The sequence below is a fragment of the Canis lupus genome, chromosome 6 (genome assembly GCF_011100685.1).
Source record: "Canis lupus familiaris isolate Mischka breed German Shepherd chromosome 6, alternate assembly UU_Cfam_GSD_1.0, whole genome shotgun sequence".
Lineage (NCBI taxonomy): Eukaryota > Metazoa > Chordata > Mammalia > Carnivora > Canidae > Canis > Canis lupus.
Genome location: NC_049227.1, coordinates 20,416,172 through 20,438,029, shown reverse-complemented (window position 1 = coordinate 20,438,029; position 21,858 = coordinate 20,416,172). Strand labels below are relative to the sequence as shown.

The following is a 21,858-nucleotide window of genomic DNA, read 5'->3' as shown; positions in this document are numbered from 1 at the left end:
TCTCTCCCTCTCCCCACTCATGCTCTCTCACTGGCTTTCAAATAAATTAATTAGATCTTTTAAAGATAATTAAATAAATAAAAGGGCCCTAATCCCATTCATGAGAGCTTCACCCTCATTACTAATCACCTCCCAAATACCATCCCATTGGGTCTTAGGAATTAGTATGCGAATTTGGGAGGGATGCAGACATTCAAGTCTACAGAAGCCTCAAAAGTACCAGAACTTTTTTTTTCTTTTAAGATTTTATTTATTTATTTGACAGAGAGAGGGGGCACAAGCAGAGGGAGGGACAGAGGAAGAGGGGGAGAGAGAAGCAGACTCCCCACTGAGCAGGGAGCCTGATGCGTTGCTCCATCCCAGGACCCTGAGACCATGACCTGAGCTGAAGGCAGATGCTTACCCGACTGAGCCACCCAGGCGCCCCAGTACCAACCCTTTTAATTGTCACAAAACATGCTCTGCTACTGGTCTTGCTTGTGATCTCCACTGTATAGAGTGAGGAATTTGAGGTTTTCCGAAGTCCGTTAGAGTGTGGGTGGCAGCACCAGGCTCCTAGGCACAGGCAGCAGCTGTAGCCACCGCCAGCAGCTTGGGGAACACTACCTTTTGGGCAGAGCACCAGGCTCAGGAGGCATGGCCACAAATGGTCAATCAAGGAATGCCCTAGGCAAGCAGGTGACGCTGGGACCTCCACCAGCGGGCCTGGTGAGCATCTTGAGAAGCAGGTGGCACAAAGCAAGGGGTGGTCCAAGAAAAGGCAAGATGGGAGTGAAAAACCTGGCACTTGAGTCATCACCTTCGTACAGAGCAGTGTCTTTGCCACTCGGAGGCCAGGGTTGCGGTGGCCACACAGAGCCTGCAGGGCTTAGATGTGCCTCGGGGGTACACGGCGGGAGCAAGCGGGGCTCGGATTGGCAGCAGGATGCCGGTGAGAGGGAGGGGGGCTGGCGGTGTCCCAGAGGCGGGGACGAGCTGACACAGCTGGGAGCACAGGGGGAGGCTGAGAGACTTGGAAAGCAGCCTTCCCGAGAGGACCCCTGGCCTGGCACCGTCTGTTAAATCGTGAGCACGAGACACCAGCGCAGACACCTCCGTAATCATCATTTAATTGTGGCACCTGCCCTTTGAAACGCTGAGCCCGAGGAAAGAAAACACAATAAAACAACTAATAGAGGGATCCCTGGGTGGCGCAGCGGTTTGGCGCCTGCCTTTGGCCCAGGGCGCGATCCTGGAGACCCGGGATCGAATCCCACATCGGGCTCCCGGTGCATGGAGCCTGCTTCTGCCTCTCTCTCTCTCTCTCTCTCTCTCTCTCTCTCTGTGACTATCATAAATAAATAAAAATTAAAAAAAAAACAGCTAGTAGAGGTTGGCATGTGAGGATCTGCAGTGGGGCAGGGCACTCTTTGAACGTGTATGAATAAAGTATCAGACAGGTATACGATCTGCGTGGAAACCCCAGTTGGGGCGGGTGCCGTGTACTCCAGAATCTCACCGATTCAAAGTCACAGAGCGTCTTGTCTTCAAACCTCTGGGGCGAGATGGTCCAATAACAAAAGAGAAAGAGTTGGAGGGACAGCTGTGGGTAAAGGGCGCTGGTGAAAGCTGAGGTTATAGGCGGACCATGGTTTAGATTTGAGAACCATGCTGCCAACCTGCGGGCTTGAGAATTGTTACAAAGGACTTCCGTGTCGCTGCAGATGCCACGCATGGAGCAGAAACTTAAATCAATAAAAATCTCATATAAACACACACACACACACACACACACACACTCACACCCGGGGCAACCTGAATTCATTTTAAAGGATTATCGAATTCGTGGTTACTTTCTGTCCATATGTGTTTTCTAGATCAAACCATATGAACAAGTTCCCTCCTGTCATATGGTGGTCTGTTGATGCTAAAGATGAGTGATGGCTCTGGAAAAGTCAGAGACAACAGGGAGAAATAGAAGCGATGCCTACAGTTGGTGTAAAGTGAGGCTTTCCAAGTGCTTTGCGCACCTCAACGTGGCCAAGGAGAAAAAAAGTTCTAGTAATCCACTGAAATATGTGCCCCACTGAAGCTCTTTGGTGCTCTAAGAGTGGATTGTAGCAACACCTATCGGAGAGGTGTGACTCACCGTCCCCGTTTATGTAGGGGTGCATATATGAGCAGCCTACCATGGTCCGAACAGATTCAGAATTTGGGACAGGGCCGTTGTCCTTCACTCACTCAACAAACAGATTTGTTCTCATCCTACCCTGTGCTACATGACACTGGCAGTAAGAAGGGAGAGGTATCGGTGCCCTGGACAAGGATGCCTGATACCTTTTCTTGTGAATGAATAAGAGATGTTATCCACAGTCCACGAAGATGGAACTAGGGATCAAAGGCACGCGGTGAGTTTGCTCAAAGCCGAGTGTGGTTTGGAGAGAGAACCCTCAACTGAAACACTTGGCCACACACCTTGGTCAGGATGAGCGTGCACTTCGCATCACCTTCTTCGAAGTGATGGTGGAAGCCGGAGTCCTGTGACTCCCAAACTGAAACTCATGCACTTCAATGAATTCTCAGAGACAAGGGTGGACTTCTTAAACGAGTCTTACATTTCAAAAAAAAAAAAAAAAAAGCAAACTTCCCCCGGACAAGATCTTGCTCTTGGTTTTATCTCTTGATTCTAGCACAGTGCCTGGCACACTGTATTGGCAAATGAATGAACACATGAATGGCTAGTTTTCTTTTGGGCTACTGCTTGTTTCAGCATAGTCATCTTGGCTTTCTCCAGTGAAGAGACACTGATTGTATCTAGCTCTGATATGTAAAGTAATACATTTATAATTATTGGATAAGTTGGCTCCAAAACTTAGATCCAGTAAAGGGAAACATCTGTAGGATAAGAGATCAGTATGGAAATCCATTAAGGCACGCGAGGGAAGACATTCAACCCTCTGTGACCGACGCATTACTCCACCCTCCAGGGGCAGTTGGGCCACCCCTAGAATACCTAGTTGTCTTCTGAGCTCCAGAGAAGGTGCTGCGAGCCCTGAATCTGCCAAGCCAGTTTCTCCTTGGGGCCTGATCCAAGAACATTCATGTAGGGATCTTAATATTCCATGTGACCGGCTCCTGACTACTCAGGGAGTGAAAAACACCATTGGGTTGATTTAAAAAAACAACAAAAACAACAACAACAACAAAAAAACAGAAAACTGTGAAGTCCTCATTGTACTCATTTGGAAGAGCAAGAACAACCTCTAAAAAGCTGTGAGTCAGCCTACTGTAGAACTGGAAATGGCCTGAAGGCGGGGGGGGTCTTCCTTTTTTCTGTTTTTGTCTTGTATTCTGTCTCTGGCCACAAAAGGACTTAGTATATATGTGGTGTCATTAACTTCTGACCTTTTGAGATAGATGCCACCCCATGTGGCTCGCGACACTTGGCAGTCCTCAGAAGGAAGTAAGGAGCATCACTTTCCCGAATGATTCTTCTCTCAGACTCGAATATGTTCTCATATTTCCTCACTTCCGCTTTCTGCTTCCTGGCCTCCACAGATATCCTAAACCCTCACCTTATTCATTTGTGATGACATCTTCAAAAATGTATCCCCTAGGACCCTGGGGTGCTCTGCAAAAGGTGTCAGAGGTGGCTCTGAATAATGATCAGTAGAGGACTTCTGTTCAAACTCGTCTTGTGGGCTTCAAGTCAAGTTTAATTTGTATTAGAATAAAAACCTTTCTTGAAACTCAAGGGCCAAGGGATGTATGATGGTGGTGGTTGGGGTAGGGGGTGAGGGTCATGATGAATTCCCTGCCTTTTCTTCCAGATGAGTCTCCCAGGGAAAAAACCAAACACAGGATAATTTCTCTATAGGTCACTGTAATCCATAAATTATTAATATATCTTCCAGCTCCATCTGCTCTGAGTCTCATAACTCCACTCCCAAGGCCCTCAAGCTTAGCGAATGGCCCCACTTTTCCGACCTTGGGAATATCCAAAACATTAGGAGGAAGTTCCTAAATACTGCTCTTTCTAATCCTACCCACGTCCCACCAAATCTCAAGACCTTATCAACTGTGATGCCACATCTCTCTCTGGACCCTCATTTCTCTACCGGAGGTCAATATCTTATCCGCTCCTTAGGTTCTAGCTCCACTCTGGACCTCCCTCTTGAAGAGTGGTGTCATCCTGAGGAATGGTGAGGACCACAGGCTCTGCTGGGTTTCAAGTCCCACAGAGAGGACTGCCATATAGGGGCTGTATGATCTAGTCAAGGCCTGTAGCTTCTCTGAGCCCCAATTGGTCCATGGAGAACATGGGGAATAAGGAGTATCTATGCGGTTCATCTACTTCAATAAAGCTGATGCTTCTACCCCCTTCATGATGTGTCTCTGACAAAGACCATCCTAAACCTAATAATCCTAAAATAGCTGTACCTGCCTGGCACAAACTTTAAAACAACCAAAATGCTGAAGACCTGGGTTCACTCTTTTCTCCCCCACCGTAGCCATGTGTCATTTAAAACTGCAATGCTCAGCGGTTGAGCATCTGCCTTCGCCTCAGGTCCTGATCCAGGGGTCCTGGGATCAAGTTCCGCAGGGAGCCTGCTTCTCCCTCTGCCCATGTCTCTGCCTCTGTGTGTCTCTCATGAATAAATAAAATCTTTTTTTTTAAATAAATAAAACCGCAATGCTTTCCTCACTTTTTTTTTCCAGTTACTTAAATTCTTTGTGTATCTCCAAAGCCCACTTCCTTCTTCCCTCTTTCCTCCTCCTTTGTCCCCCCTTCCTTTCTTCTTGTCTTTCTTTCTCCCCTCCCTTCTGATCTCCTTCATTCTTGCTACTTCTCTTCCTCCTTCCTCCCTCTCTCCTGCCCACACCTTCCCTTCTCCTCCACCTTCTTCCTGGGGACATGCAGGATGCAGCTGAGACAGGTCGGGGATCATCTGCCCACGACAGGTATGTCCCCTCTGAACCACAGATCACACCCATGAGCCATTCAGACCTTTCCTTCAAAAAGGACTTAGAGTCCATCCACAGAGGGCAGGTCCCAGGCATGCTGGATCATCAAGATATACCCAACACCTGGTGCATAACCAGCACCGATAAATACTTGATGGGATTAATGAGAGGATTAATATTAACACAGCCCTTTCATTGTGCAGGTCCAGAGAGAAAAAAATCCCTGCCCTCAATTCATTCAGCAAGTTAGTTGTTAAGTCTGAGCTGTAACTCAAGATCCCTGCTGTCTCCGCTGCAATTAGGCTGATAGTCATAGGGCCCCGGGGCACGCTGCTTTTCTTGGGTCTTTATATCAGACTGGGAGTTTTCAAATGGTTTGACTCTCCGCCTCCAGAGGTTCCAGGATTCCTGAGTTTGGTCTTCAAAGCCCCAATGAATTTCCAAAAGAATGGAGCAGGGCAAGTCCTGCCTCTGTCCTTGGACAGGGTTCATGGTCGCTCCGGCTTTCCACTGGCACATCTTTATAACAGAGCAGTGAATCCTCCAGTATTTGTGAGCTTCTCCAGCCAGGAGAACGTGGGGAACTGCCTTGTTCCAGGGCTTGGCAAGCAGCAGGTGCTCAATTGACTTTCTAAGTGAGTTCTCCCCTCAATGCGGAGGAAGTGGCCCTACCTCATGCCCTTGCTCTAACCACCATTCTCTTGGGTTACAGTTCATCGGGAGGGCTCAGAAAACATTGCTAATTTATGCACCATTTGTTCCACTGGAAAAATGCATTTGGGAAAATGTGAGCTGCCCACATACCTCCAATTCAGGCAAGCCAAAGGCAAGCTCTGCCACTGACCCTTCCAGAGAGAATGGGCACTTTATATCTAACACGGGTGATTGCTTTCTCCCTCGGCGTTCATGATGGTATCCATTTGCTTCAATTGAGGAGGCCCCGGAGAGAGATATCACAAATTGAACGATGTAGCTTGATCTGGCAAGAATTTCTGGGGATTCTGGCCTGGGTTTCTGTAACTCCCTGTGGTAAGTCAGTGACAGCCCACCTTTACAACATAACATAATGAGTCTCATTTTAACATTCAGCTTTGCCACCCACTAGCGGAGTGACCTTGGGCCAGTCCTGTGACCTTGCCGAGCCTCTGTAGTTCTATTCAGCCTTGTCAGGCAGCAACAAAAAGAGCTTGGGCGCCAGCTGTGATGACAGACAGACCTGGGATGGGATTTCAAGGCCACTTTTGTGACTTTGGGCAAATGAATCGATTTCACCGGGCCTCAGTTTCCTGACCTCTAGGATGGGGATAGCAGTTGTATCTTCGTAAGAAGATGTTGTATCTTCTAAATTGTATCTTCTTAAGAAGATACAACTTCTTCTGGAAGAAGTGGAAGGGGAGTTCTTAAAGAGAGTTCTTTAAACACAAACAGCCAATACATCGAGAACCTTCTCTATATAAGGGATGCTTTTTGATATTAACTTACTCCTTCTTCATAAAGTCCCACTGAGATGGATCTGTTTAGTCCATTGTCCATTTTCCAGATAATGAGACTGAGATACAGATTACCTAAGTTAAATAATTTGCCCAGGGTCATACAGCTAATAACTGGATCCAAACTCAGGAAGTCTGAAGTCTGTGTGCTTATTAATCAACAAGGCTGGAGAGTCCAGTGTCTCGAAAGTGCTTAGAGAAGCGGGTCCGGCATCAGAATTGGGACTCAGACCACAAAGCGCAGCCCGGAGCGAGCACTCAGTGAACGGTGCATGGTGACTTTGTTGGCAGTGCCTCCCATGAGGACCCCGGGCGCTGACCTGCGCTCACACGGGGCTTGTGCTCCACAGAGCACCCCCACCCCAGCGAGAGTTTGGGGAGCGGTGAGCGCATTGGATGGTGGCTCATAAACATTTGGGGCTGAGAGCAGATGTGTGATCGATCTTGCAGAATGCTTCTCGCTTCAGGACTGTGTGTTGACGTTGGTGTCACGGCTGCTCTGAGCACCCTAGATACTGTTAACGAGCTGTTCCAAGCCCAGATGCGGTGTTTTCTCACCATATGGTCCGCACTGAAGTGCATGGTCTTTCAGACAGGGACAGCATGGAACTCACATGCGCCGAACCTCCGAGCGTGGAAAACCTACTTAGAGGGGCCGTGCCCTCCAAGTGCCCCAGTTCTCCTCACGTGCAGGGATCACGCTTTCCTCTGTATGCCATCCATGGATTCCTCCAGCAACCACAGACAGTTAGGGGGCCGCTACCATATGCGGCAGGCACTGTGTTAGATTCTGGGGATACTCAGTGGTTACCTTCAGCTCAGGGCATGATCCCGGGGTCCTGGGATCGAGTCCCACATCATGCCCCCGCAGGGAGCCTGCATCTCCCTCTGCCTGTGTCTCTGCCTCTCTCTGTATGTCTCATGAATAAATAAGTAGAATCTTAAAAAAAGATTCTAGGGATACGAAGGTGAATAAAACATGGCCCTCAGCTTCCAGGAACTGAGATCAGCCACGAAGGGCTTGGGAACAAAACACTTTGACAGTATTCTAAGCTCTCTGGTACAGCTAGTTAGCAAGGACTCCGGAATGAAAAGGAATACATGAATGAATGAATGAAACTAGTTAGCAGCAGTTTTGGAAGGGGCTTCATAGAGGCTGAGCAGTTACTGCGTGTCTTCTTCGTGGCACAAGAAGCTCATACCACACACTTGTATCTTGGCTCATTGAGATGGTCTCACCGGGTATGCCCAAATGCTGGACCTCTCCCTAAATTACACGTTTCAATTCATCTGTCACAAAATCAAAGCCATGTAGGCTCCTCTGCTCCTCTCTGCCTTCTTCAGCACCTCTTCTCTCATTCTCTTTGGCACTGAGCACAGAGCCGGGCACACAGTGGCTTGGAGGTTGGGTACCATTTCATCCCAGAGGCTTCACAAACACTCAGGATTGTTGCCCACCTTAGCAATTAGCCCAAAGTGAAGAAGATGAATTTGAAAGGAGCCTACTGGAAAGACAAAGACTGAGGTCTGTGAAATGAATGGCAGAGAACAAACGAGAAGAAAAATCTAGCAGGTGCTCTGAGGTGAGGGGGTGGGGGTGGGGGTGGGGGAGACCAAGAAATAAACATGCAACAGTATATCCAAAGGATGAAAAATCTGCATAGAGCCATGTAAAAATATCTGTCTTCAGGTAATCATTTGCATCGATATTTAATATTTTCATAATGCGACATGAGTTTCATACTATGAGAAGTTCTCTCTCCTCATAGTAGGTAGGACGTCAGCATGTTCCTTAAACTCAGGCTGAACTAAGTCGCTCCCCTCATCCGTCACCAGCCTCCAGGTCAGGAAGTGTGGTTGGTGGTATTGCTCAAATGGGAGTATCCTTTACCCCTAGACCCATTCCTTCATTCTGTTTTTCAGCTTTGCCATGTGGTGAAATAGTATTTTTTCCTGGCTTTTCTCTAAGAATTGCCATGCTAATGGCCTTGTAGACCTGGTGTAAGATTTAAAGATTCTGGAACTCACCGAGTACTATTCTAAGTGATTTACCTGCATTATCATATTTGATCTTCATTATAACCCCAGAAGGAGGGGAGACTCTGATTAGCCCTATTTTTTGAGATGAAAAACTAGGGGTTCAGTGTGGGTTTAAGTATGCTTCCTAGATGGCTTCAGAACTTCAGAGTAAATTCAAGTTTTATCAACTTCACAGCGACGGGGGTAGTCAGTCCCACATACCTGACTCCCAAAGGCTTTGCATTCCCGAGCCCTGCCCTCCGCACAAGACAGTTAAATCTGGTGAGAGCCAAACAGGCACATAAAGATGTTCAAAATACTTTGGAGAATATGCAGTCCAAGATGAGCATGAGTATGACTGGGTATTGCTTTGATCTGAAAACTTCTTGCGGTCCAGCCATTTATGCTCTAACAACATCTGACTCTTTGTGAAGCTCTCGACTGGGCAAATTCCTCTTGCCTAATAAAAGTGCTTGCCAAGAAAGCTCAAAACCCAGTAGCAATTAATTATTGACGGAGCATGTGAATTAGAGATAAAAGAAAAGTCGTTCTTTCTCCACACACGCGATAGTAAATAAATTTAATTATGGTAGGGGAAGCTAAGGGATCTTTGTCTGTATTAAGTTTTATTAGCTGAGACATTTAAAAGCATGTCATCACAACAAAGAGGTCTTGTGTAATCCTAAATGTACCACTTCGATGCAGGGCTCAGAAGTGAATAGATTTAATGGAGCACATGGTGGCAGATGGCCTGCTGTACCAACAGGTATAACAGGTTTATCGTCAATTAACTTTGGTCTACATATGCCTATAGCAAATTGACTGTATAATAGGATCCTGAGCCTCTTTTATCATGGATAGGCCTGCCACATTGGGATTGGGGAACAAATAGCCTCAAAACTCCTTTAGTGTCTTGAAACTCCCGAATGTGACGAGGCCACTCTGAAGGAGAACACGGATGGAGGGGTGGGTTTGCAGGTGCATCCTAGTGAAGGAAACCGAGAGATGTGATGTGGGATCTACCAGTGGCTCACTGGGCAACCTTGGGAGCTAAATAAAGAAGAGCTCCATTTATAGAACCAGACCCCAGGCTAGGTGCATTCACACCGTGTATGGCATCTTATTCTGAACTTGAACTTGAGGTGAGCTTTAGGATTTTACAAAGGAGGATAACAAGAGGATGTGATTGAACTTGTTAAGGTTAAGAAGCCCATCTGGTTCCCTGTCTTTGGGCTTCATTTCCTCATTTGCCCAGGGATACCTTTGGAGTAAGTCAAGGCTCAGCAAACATTTTCCTAAAGGGCCAGAGAGTGAATATGCTTTGGCTTTGTGTGTCATACAGTCCCGGTTGCAGCTACTCAGATCTGCTGTTGTAGTGCAAAAGCAGCCATGGACAGTAGTACATCAAGGAAGGAGGATGGCTGTGTTCCAGTGAAAGTTTATTTATGGGCACTGAAATTTGAATTTCATGTAATTTTCATGCATCACAAAATGTTATTATTATTATTATGTTGGGTTTTTTCCCAACCGTTTAGAGATTAAAAATCAGTCTTAGCAGCAAGCCATACAAAACAGGAGATCCAGGGAGTAGTTGGCCAACCCGCGGTCTAGATAATCTTTGAGTTCTTGGTGCCCTCAAACATTTTCCAAAAGCTGCTATGACAATGGTGATATCCTTGATTTATTAAGCTCTTGCACATGCCAGATTCTGTGCTAAATGCTTTACAAGTGTTATCTCCCTTAATCCGTATAACTATAGTGCGAAGTTAAGTGCTGTCATTACCTCTGTTTCAGAGATTACACAAAAACTAAAACATAGAGAAATTAAGGATATATCTCAGTTGAACATAACTGGTAAGCGATAGGGCAGCAATTTAAACCCACGTTGTATGAGATTCCCAAGAATGAATGCAGAAGCCTTATGCTGCCTTTCCTGATAATGCTATAATCACAACCACAGTGGGACATAAGAGTTACCAAGAATTCCTAGGATTCATCAATGAATTTTATTTTGTAGTTCCGCACGAGACTCTTTAGGTCACACATTTTGTGCGAACAGTTGTAATAGTTCTGGAGAGGAATGACCACTCTCTTTCCTTTCCCTCCCTCTTCTAGAAATGTGATGCCTAAGACTCTGGACGGGCAGGTAACCATGGAGAAGACACCAAGTTACTTTGTGACAAACGAGGCTCCCCAGCGCATCCACGCCATGGCCAAGGACATCAAATTGATCGTGGTGGTGAGGAACCCCGTGACCAGGGCCATCTCTGACTACACCCAGACGCTGTCAAAGAAACCCGAGATCCCCACCTTTGAGGTGCTGGCTTTCAAAAACCGGACCCTAGGGCTGATCGATGCCTCCTGGAGTGCCATTCGAATAGGGATCTATGCTCTGCACCTGGAAAACTGGCTCCAGTATTTCCCCCTCTCCCAAATCCTCTTTGTCAGTGGTGAGCGACTCATAGTGGACCCTGCTGGGGAAATGGCCAAAGTACAGGATTTTCTAGGCCTCAAGCGTGTTGTGACTGAAAAACATTTCTATTTCAACAAAACCAAGGGGTTCCCTTGTTTAAAGAAGCCAGAAGACAGCAGTGCCCCAAGATGCTTAGGCAAGAGCAAAGGTCGGACTCATCCTCGCATCGACCCAGATGTGATACACAGACTGCAGAAATTCTACAAACCCTTCAACATGATGTTTTACCAAATGACTGGTCAAGACTTCCAGTGGGAACGGGAAGAGGGTGACAAATGAAGTTAGAGAAGATGAGGGAAGGCTAGTGAATAGCTAAAGAGGCTCCTTACCTGAGTCCTGAATCCCCTCAGCGGGGTCTTGCCTCACTGGAATGCCAAGTAGATCCCCCCCTTTGTCCAGTCAGGAACACTTCTAACACTGTAGGCTTGAACAAAGGGATGGATCCCATGGCATCCTTGTGGAGCCACTGGGTTTGTCTGGGCAGCAGCATCTGGTTGACCAGATGGCCACCAGGAGCCACTGCTAATTCTTGTCTTCTGCTAATTAATAGAGTCTAAAGACAGGATAAAGAGCTGTCAAGGTCAGAGACAGTGCCAGGAATGTTTCTTTAAGTGATAAAAAAAAAAAAAAAAAAAAAAAGGAAGGTCTACTTTGGCCACTTCAGAAACCTGAGTCCTAGCCCTGTATCTGGCACAGCCCTCTGCTGTACAAATCTTTGCTTTGGCATCTCTCCAGAATGCTACTTGTGGCTGAGTGCTCCAGGACTCCTAGGGAGCCAGGTCCTTTCTCTAAAGTGTCTCTAGCCTTCTCCTTCCAGGTCTCACTCCACGACCCTTTGACTTCCTCCCTCCTTACCTTATGAAGGCAGAGGCATGCACGTTCCTCACCAGAAAAAAAAACAACAAACAACAAAAAACTGACACCCTTGGAAAAGGCATTCTTTCCAAGAGCCCTCTAAGGAGGGTCCCGGGCTGTGGTGAAGCTTAGCATAGGCCCTCATAATAGAATCAGGCCTACATGGCTGTTCTTAGAGCTGTGTGAGTGATTGCCTTTGAGTTCCAAGCCCTGGTTGGTAAAGATAAATGTTATTTCTGGGGGTGAAAAAAGAAGGCCAGATCTTGGGGTGGGAGGTCTCCATACCTGAAGACCCTTCCCACCATGGTTCCAAGGAATGCTTTCGGGGTAGGCTCTGTCCCTGAGGTTCCCCAGAGGGATAAGGACCAGATAGTTGGCATGTCTTCCATTCTAAGTAATCCTGAGCAACACAGCAAATGGGATCAGTCAACATTCTTCTGTTTGCCCATCGATTCCCCCTCATGGTCATCTGATGTTTCATTTACTCTACTCAGACATGGCACACTGGGGCAGTGACAGAATGCCAACTCCATCTATGGCAGGTCGTCAGATCCAATCTATGGATACAGGAAAGGGCAAGGGCTGTCTGCAGACACCCCCTTCAAGGGCTGCTGAACGAAAGTGTCTCTTCCCATTACTTTGATTTGATTAAAATGCCGCATTTGACGTCAAGCACTTGGTCACAGATCTCCCAAACCAGGAACTGTTCTAATAAATTTGGAAATGTGTATGAGTGGTGGGGGGGAGCTAAGTCTGTTCACCTGTTATTAAACTCATTTCTTCCCGCTAAATGAAAACTGTGTTGTTATAAAGCTTAATGCAACCTGATTGATGGGCTTTGATGGTGTGTTTATATTGGTCATCTCCAACACCACCCCTACCCTGGAATTCTGGGAGGACCCCTTCTCTGGGGTGGCAAGAAAGTCCCAGATTAGAGAATCTTCCTGGGAATTGCGTCTGCAGGGCCAGATAATTCTTGAAATAGCACAAAGGAAGGGACTCTGTAAAGAGTGCAGCTTTCTTTATCTTAACTAATCCTGGCAAGAAATGGACTGATACACTAGACTCAGAAACAACCTTACAAATAATTTTTTTTTTGCCAGATAAGAAAGCAATTTTTGAACTGAAGGCAACCCATACACCTTCACCACCAAAATGAAAAAAGATACAGATAAATACACGCATATACAAACCCATCTCTTTGAAGGAAGAAATGCATGCTGGTTCAGAATGGCGTTTTGTGGCCTGGCCTGTGTGGGCCTTGTATAAGCAGAGCCAAGAGTGGGTCTCGCTACCCACTGCAGGTGGCTGTGGGGTTTTTCAGGCTACAGCTTCCTGAACATCAGTGCAGACTTCTTGTGGACTCCAGAGCTCTAGGGTGGAGTGCAGGCACCTGTCCTTTCAAAAATATTCTTAGGGGAGCTGAGATTGAGAACAGCTAGTGGGACAAGCATTCTCTCTCTCTCTCTCTCTCTCTCTCTCTCTTTCTTTTTTTGAGTTCAGTGGCAACTAGGTAAGGAGTGATCTCACAACATAGTCAAAGGAGCATCTGGATGTAAGAAGGTTTTAAGGAATATTTTTTTTTCTACCAGCTAAGACCAGCTAAGAAGGCCCATTACACCTTCTTACCTCACTTACCCTCATATCTTCTAACCTGGGTGGACATCCATTGATTCAGCTCCTCAATTACAATTACTTCCCACTTTCCATCTCCCTGGCTATCTCTGTATCCCCATAAAGTCAAAACATCCATACCTTAAGTGCCGTTTAAAAAGAAACCTAGCAATTATGTGCCCTCGAGTAAATACGACAAGCAAATCCATTTTTAATAGGGTGAGCCTATGGTTAATAGGCCATTCTCATCTGGAAAATAGAAGTGGGGAACCTCCCCCCACTTAAAGTATGTATACACTGTTGCGTATAACAGCTGGCTTAAAATCTCTAGACAAATCAGGCAGAGGCCAAAGCCTTGAGAGCTTGAGGGCTTTTAGCTTAAGGGTCTATTTGGCGATATGGTTGAAAGCTCATGGTTTGGAAAAGAAATGCAAACCTGACATGTTTAAGTTCTATTTTCTGCAGTGTCTACTCTAGCTTGATCCCTGTGACTCTGGGAGTGAGCCAGTAAGCCATGTCCCCTTCCTCAGTGGGGAAACTTGACAAAGGAATTATTTCCTATCCAGAAAAGCTAAGTCAACTTGCTAAAATAGAGTCAGGTTAATAATACTTCCGCCCTATTTAAATGTGAGCATTGCAACTCACGGGAGATTGAATTTTGTATTTGATTTCAATTAGCAAAGCATAAATTATATTTAATTTTCTATTCCCCCCTTTTCCCTTGAATGGATGATTCACAGCTCTGGAAAGACTGTTGCATGTGGTTCAGAGATGAGAAAAGGAGAATTCATCCCTCCCAATAGTGCAGCTGTCATTGCTTCCATATTCATTGCTTCTTGCCAGTGTTATTCTGTACCTGAAACATACGAAAGCCTTGGTCTTGCCACTTAGACCTACCAGCTTAAAACACAACAGCAATAATAGCAAAAGCATTCAGCAGCCCTATTTATCTTCCTTTTGACGGTATATGAAAACCATGACTTCGGTTTCATCCAATTTCTTACCTTCCCTGATCCTTCCCATCTGATCACCCTCGGCCCCCTTATACCCTAAAGAAAACTTCTGCCTCATTGCTGTCAGAAGAGAGGTGGCTGCGTTCTGTCCTTGCCTCTCTCTGTGTCTTGGACAAGTGTCATTGGCCATCTCAGCCTTAGTATTCATATCTCTAAAATGAGTATATTTAACCCCTACCCCACCTACCACTCAGGGCTTCTGTGATGGTCAAAATTAATTAATAGATGGAGGGTATTTGGAAAGAATGAAGAACTTGATAACACAAAGGATAGTCATGATGATTGTGATGGTGATGATGATGGTGATGATAGTATGATGATGGTGATAATGTTGATGATGGTGATGGTATGATGGTGATGGTGATGATGGTGATGATGGTGAAGTCGAAGAAGGAGGAAGAAGAGAAGGGAGGGGGTTTTCAATACCCCTTTCTAACAAAATACCTTTGTAATGTTCCAAGATTATGTCTTCACTCAGACTGGACAATTATGAGAATGCTAAGAGAATATGAGCCAGCACTGATTTTGCTCCAAGCTAAGGCCAGAAAGAAAGCCCTCTGTAGCCAGGACTTGCTGGATTTCAGACATCCAAAAGCAAAAATTCTCTTTACTGGTCAGGCCTATCTCCTCCCCCTCAGAACACAGACAAGTTCTCCTCACTGTGGCCTTTCCTTTGCTTCACACTCAAAGTTCTTTTAGATACAACAGGGCACCAAGTCTCCTCCATACAGGACCAAACATCTTGAGATGAAAATGGGAGCCAGGTTTTCAAGACTCCAGGCTATGAATTCTATGCCTGGAGCTCTGACTTCTGAAAATTTACATGGAAGACAAAGAAGGTGGAAAACCAGGGCAGGTGCTTGTTCTCAAATGTTTCTGGAAATAAAGCTGGATTGGGGGACCCACCCTCAGGCTTTTGTGTAACAAATTGGCATGGGGAGAGATGAGTTCATATGATGACCTTCTCAAGGGAATGAGGATGTGTCATTTTCAGATACGAGATACATGAAATCACTTTTTTTTATTGTGAAAATATCATATGTGACAAAGTAATCATAGTATGTCGTTTGTCATCCAGGCAGGAAATAAAGGCCAAGGAAATAATAGGAGATGTGATTCCACTGATGGAAGCTGGACAAGAGTCTCTAGTGTCCCTGGATACAGGAATGAATATAGTACTGCTGTAGAGTCAATCCTGTTTCATTCTGGCTTTTATTATATATATATATTTATGACTATGTGGCTATTGAAAGAGATAGAGAAGCTACTTTGACGGTGTTCCCAACTAGTGGGAAGATGGACACAAAAGAAATACATGTGGAGAAGGTTTATGCTATTATGAGAGAGGATGCCCAGGGTGCTATGGAAACCTGACATTGAGGTAGGGGATAACTGACCAGGGGTAAAGAAGGATCACTGTATACTTACAGCATTAAAAACCACACCCAGCAGCATTTTCCCTCATCCCAGATCATAAGACTATTCTCATGCTCCAGATTTACACTAAAACACAAAGAGGTAGACAGCAACAAAGATGAAAAATATAAGATTGTATTAAGAAGGCTATAGGGATTTGGTGGGGGGAAAGAAGTGTGTATGAAGGACTTTGCTATCAAGGATCATCTTTTCTCAGAAGGCAGGCTGACCATAGCCAAGCCACTTAATAAGGAACATAAATTCTTCCAGACACAGCCCTCACTCCCCACCGCCTATAGCTTCCTTAGCATCGTCTTCAGACCAAGGTCAAAGGATGACCTTCTTTAAGCTGTCAGCCACCTGTTGATTCATAGATCAAGTAGGAAACCCCAAACCAAGAGAAATCCAACTTTTCTGAAAATGTGCCAAAGTCAGTAATAGTTCAAATGAAAACACATCTTAGATTGGATTAGATGATATTGTCGACTTGTCATCTAGGCCAGGGATACAATCAAGTCTTATCCCTGTATTTTATAGCTGGGGACTCCGGAGGTTTGGGAATTTGAGGGACATTCCCCAAATTCCACAGAAATGTAACAAGTGAAACCACAAGACAGGTTGCTGCACTGGGGATGGCGAGGAGAGACCGGTGCCAGGACAGCCTGCTCTGAGTTATCCCAATAAACATGACTTTCACGGTATTTTCATAATCTTGTCTCTCAGCCCAGGAAAAATCAGTTTGAATAGCTCAGATCCCATTAATCTTTCTGGACCATTGGAAAAGGAGGATTTTGAAGTAGAAGCATAAAGACCAGTTGGGAGGTCATCCAGGTGGCCATGAGTAGACTTGAGCTAGAATAGTCTATTGTGTTTGGGGATCAGAAGGCTCTCCACCACAGTATCTTTCTGGCTTTGAGTGAACCCATGCATCCCTGTCATGGTCATATCTGTAGGACTGGATGGGACACAGAGCTCATTGAGTTAATTTTTTTTATTTTTTTTTATTTTTATTTATGATAGTCACAACTAGAGAGAGAGAGAGGCAGAGACACAGGCAGAGGGAGAAGCAGGCTCCATGCACCATCAACGTGGGATTTGATCCTGGGTCTCCAGGATTGCGCCCTGGGCCAAAGGCAGGCGCCAAACCGCTGCGCCACCCAGGGATCCCTCATTGAGTTAACACTTTCCATTCTTAAACCTCAACTTAAGAGAATAGTTGACATTAAGGTTTTTAAACATTTGTAACCTTTTTTTTTTAACCTCTCCCTATGTAGAAGAAACATAAATGTTTTAGGGAAAGAGGAATGAGATGAGCTGGAATTGTAGGATTAGACTGGAGCCAGATTAGGAATATGACCAGTTGTGGTTCTCAAAAGGCTGAGAGCCAATGATTTCAGGTCCTTCTTGCCTCTACAGAGGGTCCACAGAGGCAAAGCTGGAGCAGGCCACGGCAGCCCTCCCCAGCTCTGTCCTGGATGGAGGGATTTGGTCTTCTCCCCCTAAACAATTTCAAGAAGCCTCCATCCCCTTGGTAGATCCACCTCTGTCCCACCTTTGCTTGCAACTTTATGACACCAGTGTCTCTGTAATAAAGGATATTTTCCCCTAAATGTACATGTTTTTAAAGTCTGAGCTTTTGTCACCAGTTTGTCTCTGAGATCACAGGAACAGCCTTGGGATGATACACAAACAAACAAAACTGCAATAAATGGTATAAAGAAAAGAGTGGTGCGTGTTCTTTCCCATAACTCATGGAAAAAGTGATATTTTGCAACCTCTTTGGTTCCTTCTGTCTCAAGAAGAAAGATGATGGCTGAAGATTCCACTGTGGCTTTCTGAGATCAGAGGCAAAACTTTCTGATGGAGCAGGGGATCCCCTCTTTTCCATCATTTATGGAAGAAAAGGTTTCTTAGCTTTGGCCGCAGTAAGAGTGTTTATGGAGAGTGTCAGGAGACAGGATGTGTTTCTGGGAATGGTGGGGGGAAGGGTTTTGGAAATAGGGCTTCCATTAACCTGGCCATCCTGTTGAGAGGAAAGAAAAAGCAAAAAAATAGAATGGGAACTGTTTACACCCTAGGCAATTCGTTGGAGGGCTGAGTCTAAATCATAGACTCACGGACCAGTCCCCAAGCCAGGATGAATCCCATCATCCATTTATTCTGCTCTGCCGCTTGCAGCAGAGAATGCAGATTGAGGTCTCTATAAATTTCTGGTTTCTAACCTCAGCGAGGCCCTCAGTTCTGCTAGTCATTCCTTTTATTCGTCCCTGGGCTGCTCATTTTCCCAGGCCCTTTGTATTTGTTTCAGAGATTTCTACTTCTTTTCGAGCTTTTTGCCCTCCTCACAGTCTCCCCTGCAAGGGAGGTGGCTTCCAGAAGAGAGTCAAGTTCTCTCTCTCTCTCTCTCTCTCTCTTTCTCTCTCTCTCTCCCTCTCAATGGACTTGCGTTCCCTCCTCCGTCAGGTGAAGGCACTGATAGTGTTAACCTCACAGGACAGGGTGAGGACTGGAGAGATAATATGTGCCAGGATCTTTAAAAGGAGGAGTGGCAAAGAAAGAGCTCAGTAGGCTTACTATTATTGCCATTATTATAAATTTTAAAAATTGCTAACTATGGTATGAATCCCTAATTCCTCCACTCATGACTCATTAGTTCCTATACTTGCCTGGGCTCCCTAACTCTCAGCTTCTAAGATCATGTGCTTTATTCATTTATTTCCCTCTTCACTGGTCTTTAACATCTGTCCAAAGCCTATCATCCCATCATTAATTTAAGTACAAAAAACTTTCTGTAGCACCTGTGAAGAAATCATACAGCACTAGCCTCCCCTTCAGAGCTCAAATTCCTGGAAAGTAGATTCCATCCTTTCTACAGTCTCTCAATTACAGCCTTGCATCCTGGCATTGGTTCCTGTAAGTCTAAGGAAGGGCTTGATGAGGTCATCATTGGTGTTGCAATCATCAAATTCACCTACTTGGTCCCTCATTGGCACTGAACACAGTTGGCCACCATCTTGCTCCATGAAGCCCTCCAGCTCTTGCTTGCTTCTTCCTGATACTTTGCCCACCTTTGATCTCTTCCTAACTCTGCTTCACAGACTACTCCTCCACTCCTCCTCCTCTTTTTTTTTTCTTTTTATTTTTTTTTTTAAATTTTAATCAATGGTAGAGATTGCTTGGTCCATTTCTCATTGTGTGGATGTTCTTGGTTTCATTCATTCTCATGGTTCCAACAAATCATAAGCTGGCTCTCAAACCTATATTATTAATGGTTATAGTTCCTATGATAGATGCTGTTGAGAGCATTTCCCCAGCTACCTACTTCCCCCTTTCTTTCATAAGAGAACCCTGGTTTTGTTTTAATATTTATTTATTTATTATTTATCTATTTATCTATCTATTTATTTAGCTATTTATTTAGTTTTATTTTGGCAGGGTGGCAGTATGTGCATAGAAAATGCACCTCTTCTTCAACCCCAAAGAATGAACCATGACCAGTCCAAGCAGTTATGCTCATTTAATTTCCCAGTGCCAGGAGACATGTGACCCCTCTAAAGATCGGTGGGCTCTGAGCAGTGGTCAGCTCAAGGATCTTGAGAAACATAATCCTTAAGGATTAAAAGAAAAGGTGACCAATGATAAGAGGATAGGAACCCATTTTTGTCCTACTTCTGAATGCTATTGGTAAAGGATGACAGATTTAGAATTGTGGCAGCCGTGTTGTGACCATGAGGCCACAAACACAGCCAACACTGAGGGTGTCAGAGCACTGGCACTTTCTTGGCCTTGTAAATCCTGCACCCATGTAACTGCCTACCCCCAAGCTTTTTGTTAAATGAGAGAATAAACATCTTCATGGCTTGAGACACTTTGTAATTGTACAGAAGTCTTTTGCATATTAAGGTATTTGAAATTATAAGTCCCTTGCGGTCCACAAGACAAGAAAGACAATCCATCAGCAAGTAGACAGTATCCAGAGAAATCATTATGGCCTCATGATGTTAACTAGAATCATGGGATCAGCCAAGGGTATATCACACCTACGTTAAAGGGACAGAACTGACCTCAAACCCACATGGACCCTGCCCTACTTCTCATGTTACAGTGCATTTTCTCATTCCCTCCCAAATCTATCCTATCTCTATCAAAAGCTACATCTCAGAACACGTCTTTAGATCTAGTGTCTGTTCAGCACCACCAAGGTTGTGGAAGTTACAGATTCCTCCTGGCACTTCTCAAATTTCAGGGAGCTTATTATCACTTCAGACCTAGAGATGGTCTTCTCCCAAAGGATAGGGATGATCATCTAATATCCCAAGTTACACAAATCCTATTAAATTCCAGTCAGGCTGTAAACAACTTCCATGAAGATAAAGAGCTCCCAGAGGCTCTATCTTGAGTTAAGGATAAATATTGACAATAGTAATAGTTAATATCTTTTGAGCAATCATGTATTCTTGCTTCTAAACCTATGAGCAGTATTCAGTTAGTTGGTCACTCATCTATCCCTTGCAACACCTTCCTGACTTGGCTCCCCAAGACCCACTCCCCGAATTTCCCTTCTATACTAGTGGTTGCTCTTCAACCTCACTTGCTGTTGCTGCTCATTTTCCAGGGCTAAGTCCTTTAAAAAATATTTTATTTATTTATTCATGAGAGACACAGAGAGAAAGAGGCAGATACAGGCAGAGGGAAAAGCAGGCTTCCTTAAACCTGTTGGAGTACTCGATCCCAGGACCCTGGGATCATGACCTGAGCCAAAGGCAGATGCTCAACCACTGAACCACCCAGGTGCCCCTAAGTCCTTCTTTATCCTTCTTTATCTGTACTTATTCCAGTGATCTACATTCTCATCACTTCAAGCATCATCTTTATGCTGGGGACTCCCAATCTCAGATTTTTAGTGCAGAGCTTTCTCTCAGATTCTTACATCATACTACCCTGGGCTTGTCTGTTTGGCTGCCTCAGACAACGTATCTCAATCTTCATGCATCAAGGTCAAATTCTAGACATTCTAAGCCACCCAAACCAGTTCCTCTCAATGTCTTGCCAGCTGAGCAAGTAGCTTCTCTGTCTTTCCAAGCCAAAGCCTATGTTCATTCTTGCTCCTCCCTCTGTCTTATACTCTGCATATAATTTAAAAGAAAATATGTCCAGAATTCATCTACTTCTCATCACTGTCAGATTTAGCAGATAATTGCATGGGATATACTTTTTTTGTAGGTACGTTTTTAAAAAGATTTATTTATTTATTCATGAGAGACACAGAGAGAGAGGCAGAGACGTAGGCAGAGGGAGAGGCAGGCTCCTTGTGGGGAGCCTGATGCGGGATTAGATCCCAGGACCCCAGGATCACACACTTAGCCAAAGGCATAGACGCTCAACCACTGGGCCACCCAGGCATTCCACATGGGATATACTTATATTCAACATTTACATTCTTCTTGCATGGTCTTCTGAAGCCTCCCCACAAGTGGTCTTCCTTTCACTGTTTTACTTCCTTGTTAATTCATTCTGTGTCTGGAGTCACTCTGACAAGTGAGACTATCATCTTCTTACTAATAAACTACTTGTGATTCTTGTATTAGTCAGTCACTTCTTTAGCTAGACCTGGGAGACAGCACAACTCAAACAGAAGATTAATGACTAAAGGGAATTTAGCAGCTCTGTGTAACAAATTTATAAAAGGTGATCGGCTTAAGGAGTAGCCGCATCTAGGAGTTCAATAACCAGTAAGGTTTCTCTTTTTCTCTCCCCTCTCCTTCACATCCTCTCTCCCCCAATATTTTGGCTTCAATTGTCCCTTTGCACGTGATATTATTATGGCTGCTTGCAGCTCAGCCAAAACCACATTTAACGATTCGACAGAAAATACATTTTCCTAAGAGCTCCATCAAAAATGGGTCACATGGCCACTCAAGAACCAATCACTATGGCCACGGATGTAAAGTACTCTCACGGTCTGGCTTAAGTCACACCTGGGGACCCAGCAGAGCCAGCCTCTTCCCTTGTCTTGGAAAACATCATTATTGAA

At 45.0% G+C, this 21,858-nt stretch overlaps 1 protein-coding gene across 1 annotated transcript in view; it reads left to right on the top strand.

Moving 5' to 3' along the window:
- HS3ST4 (heparan sulfate-glucosamine 3-sulfotransferase 4) overlaps positions 1 to 12,609 on the top strand; it is a 433,209-nt gene extending 420,600 nt beyond the window's left edge. Inside the window, exon 3 of the mRNA XM_038540002.1 lies at positions 10,569 to 12,609. Within this exon, the coding sequence (XP_038395930.1) occupies positions 10,569 to 11,205 (637 nt within the window). The 3' untranslated portion in view covers positions 11,206 to 12,609. The remainder of the gene's footprint in view (positions 1 to 10,568) is intronic.
- The last annotated feature ends 9,249 nt before the right edge of the window (positions 12,610 to 21,858 follow it).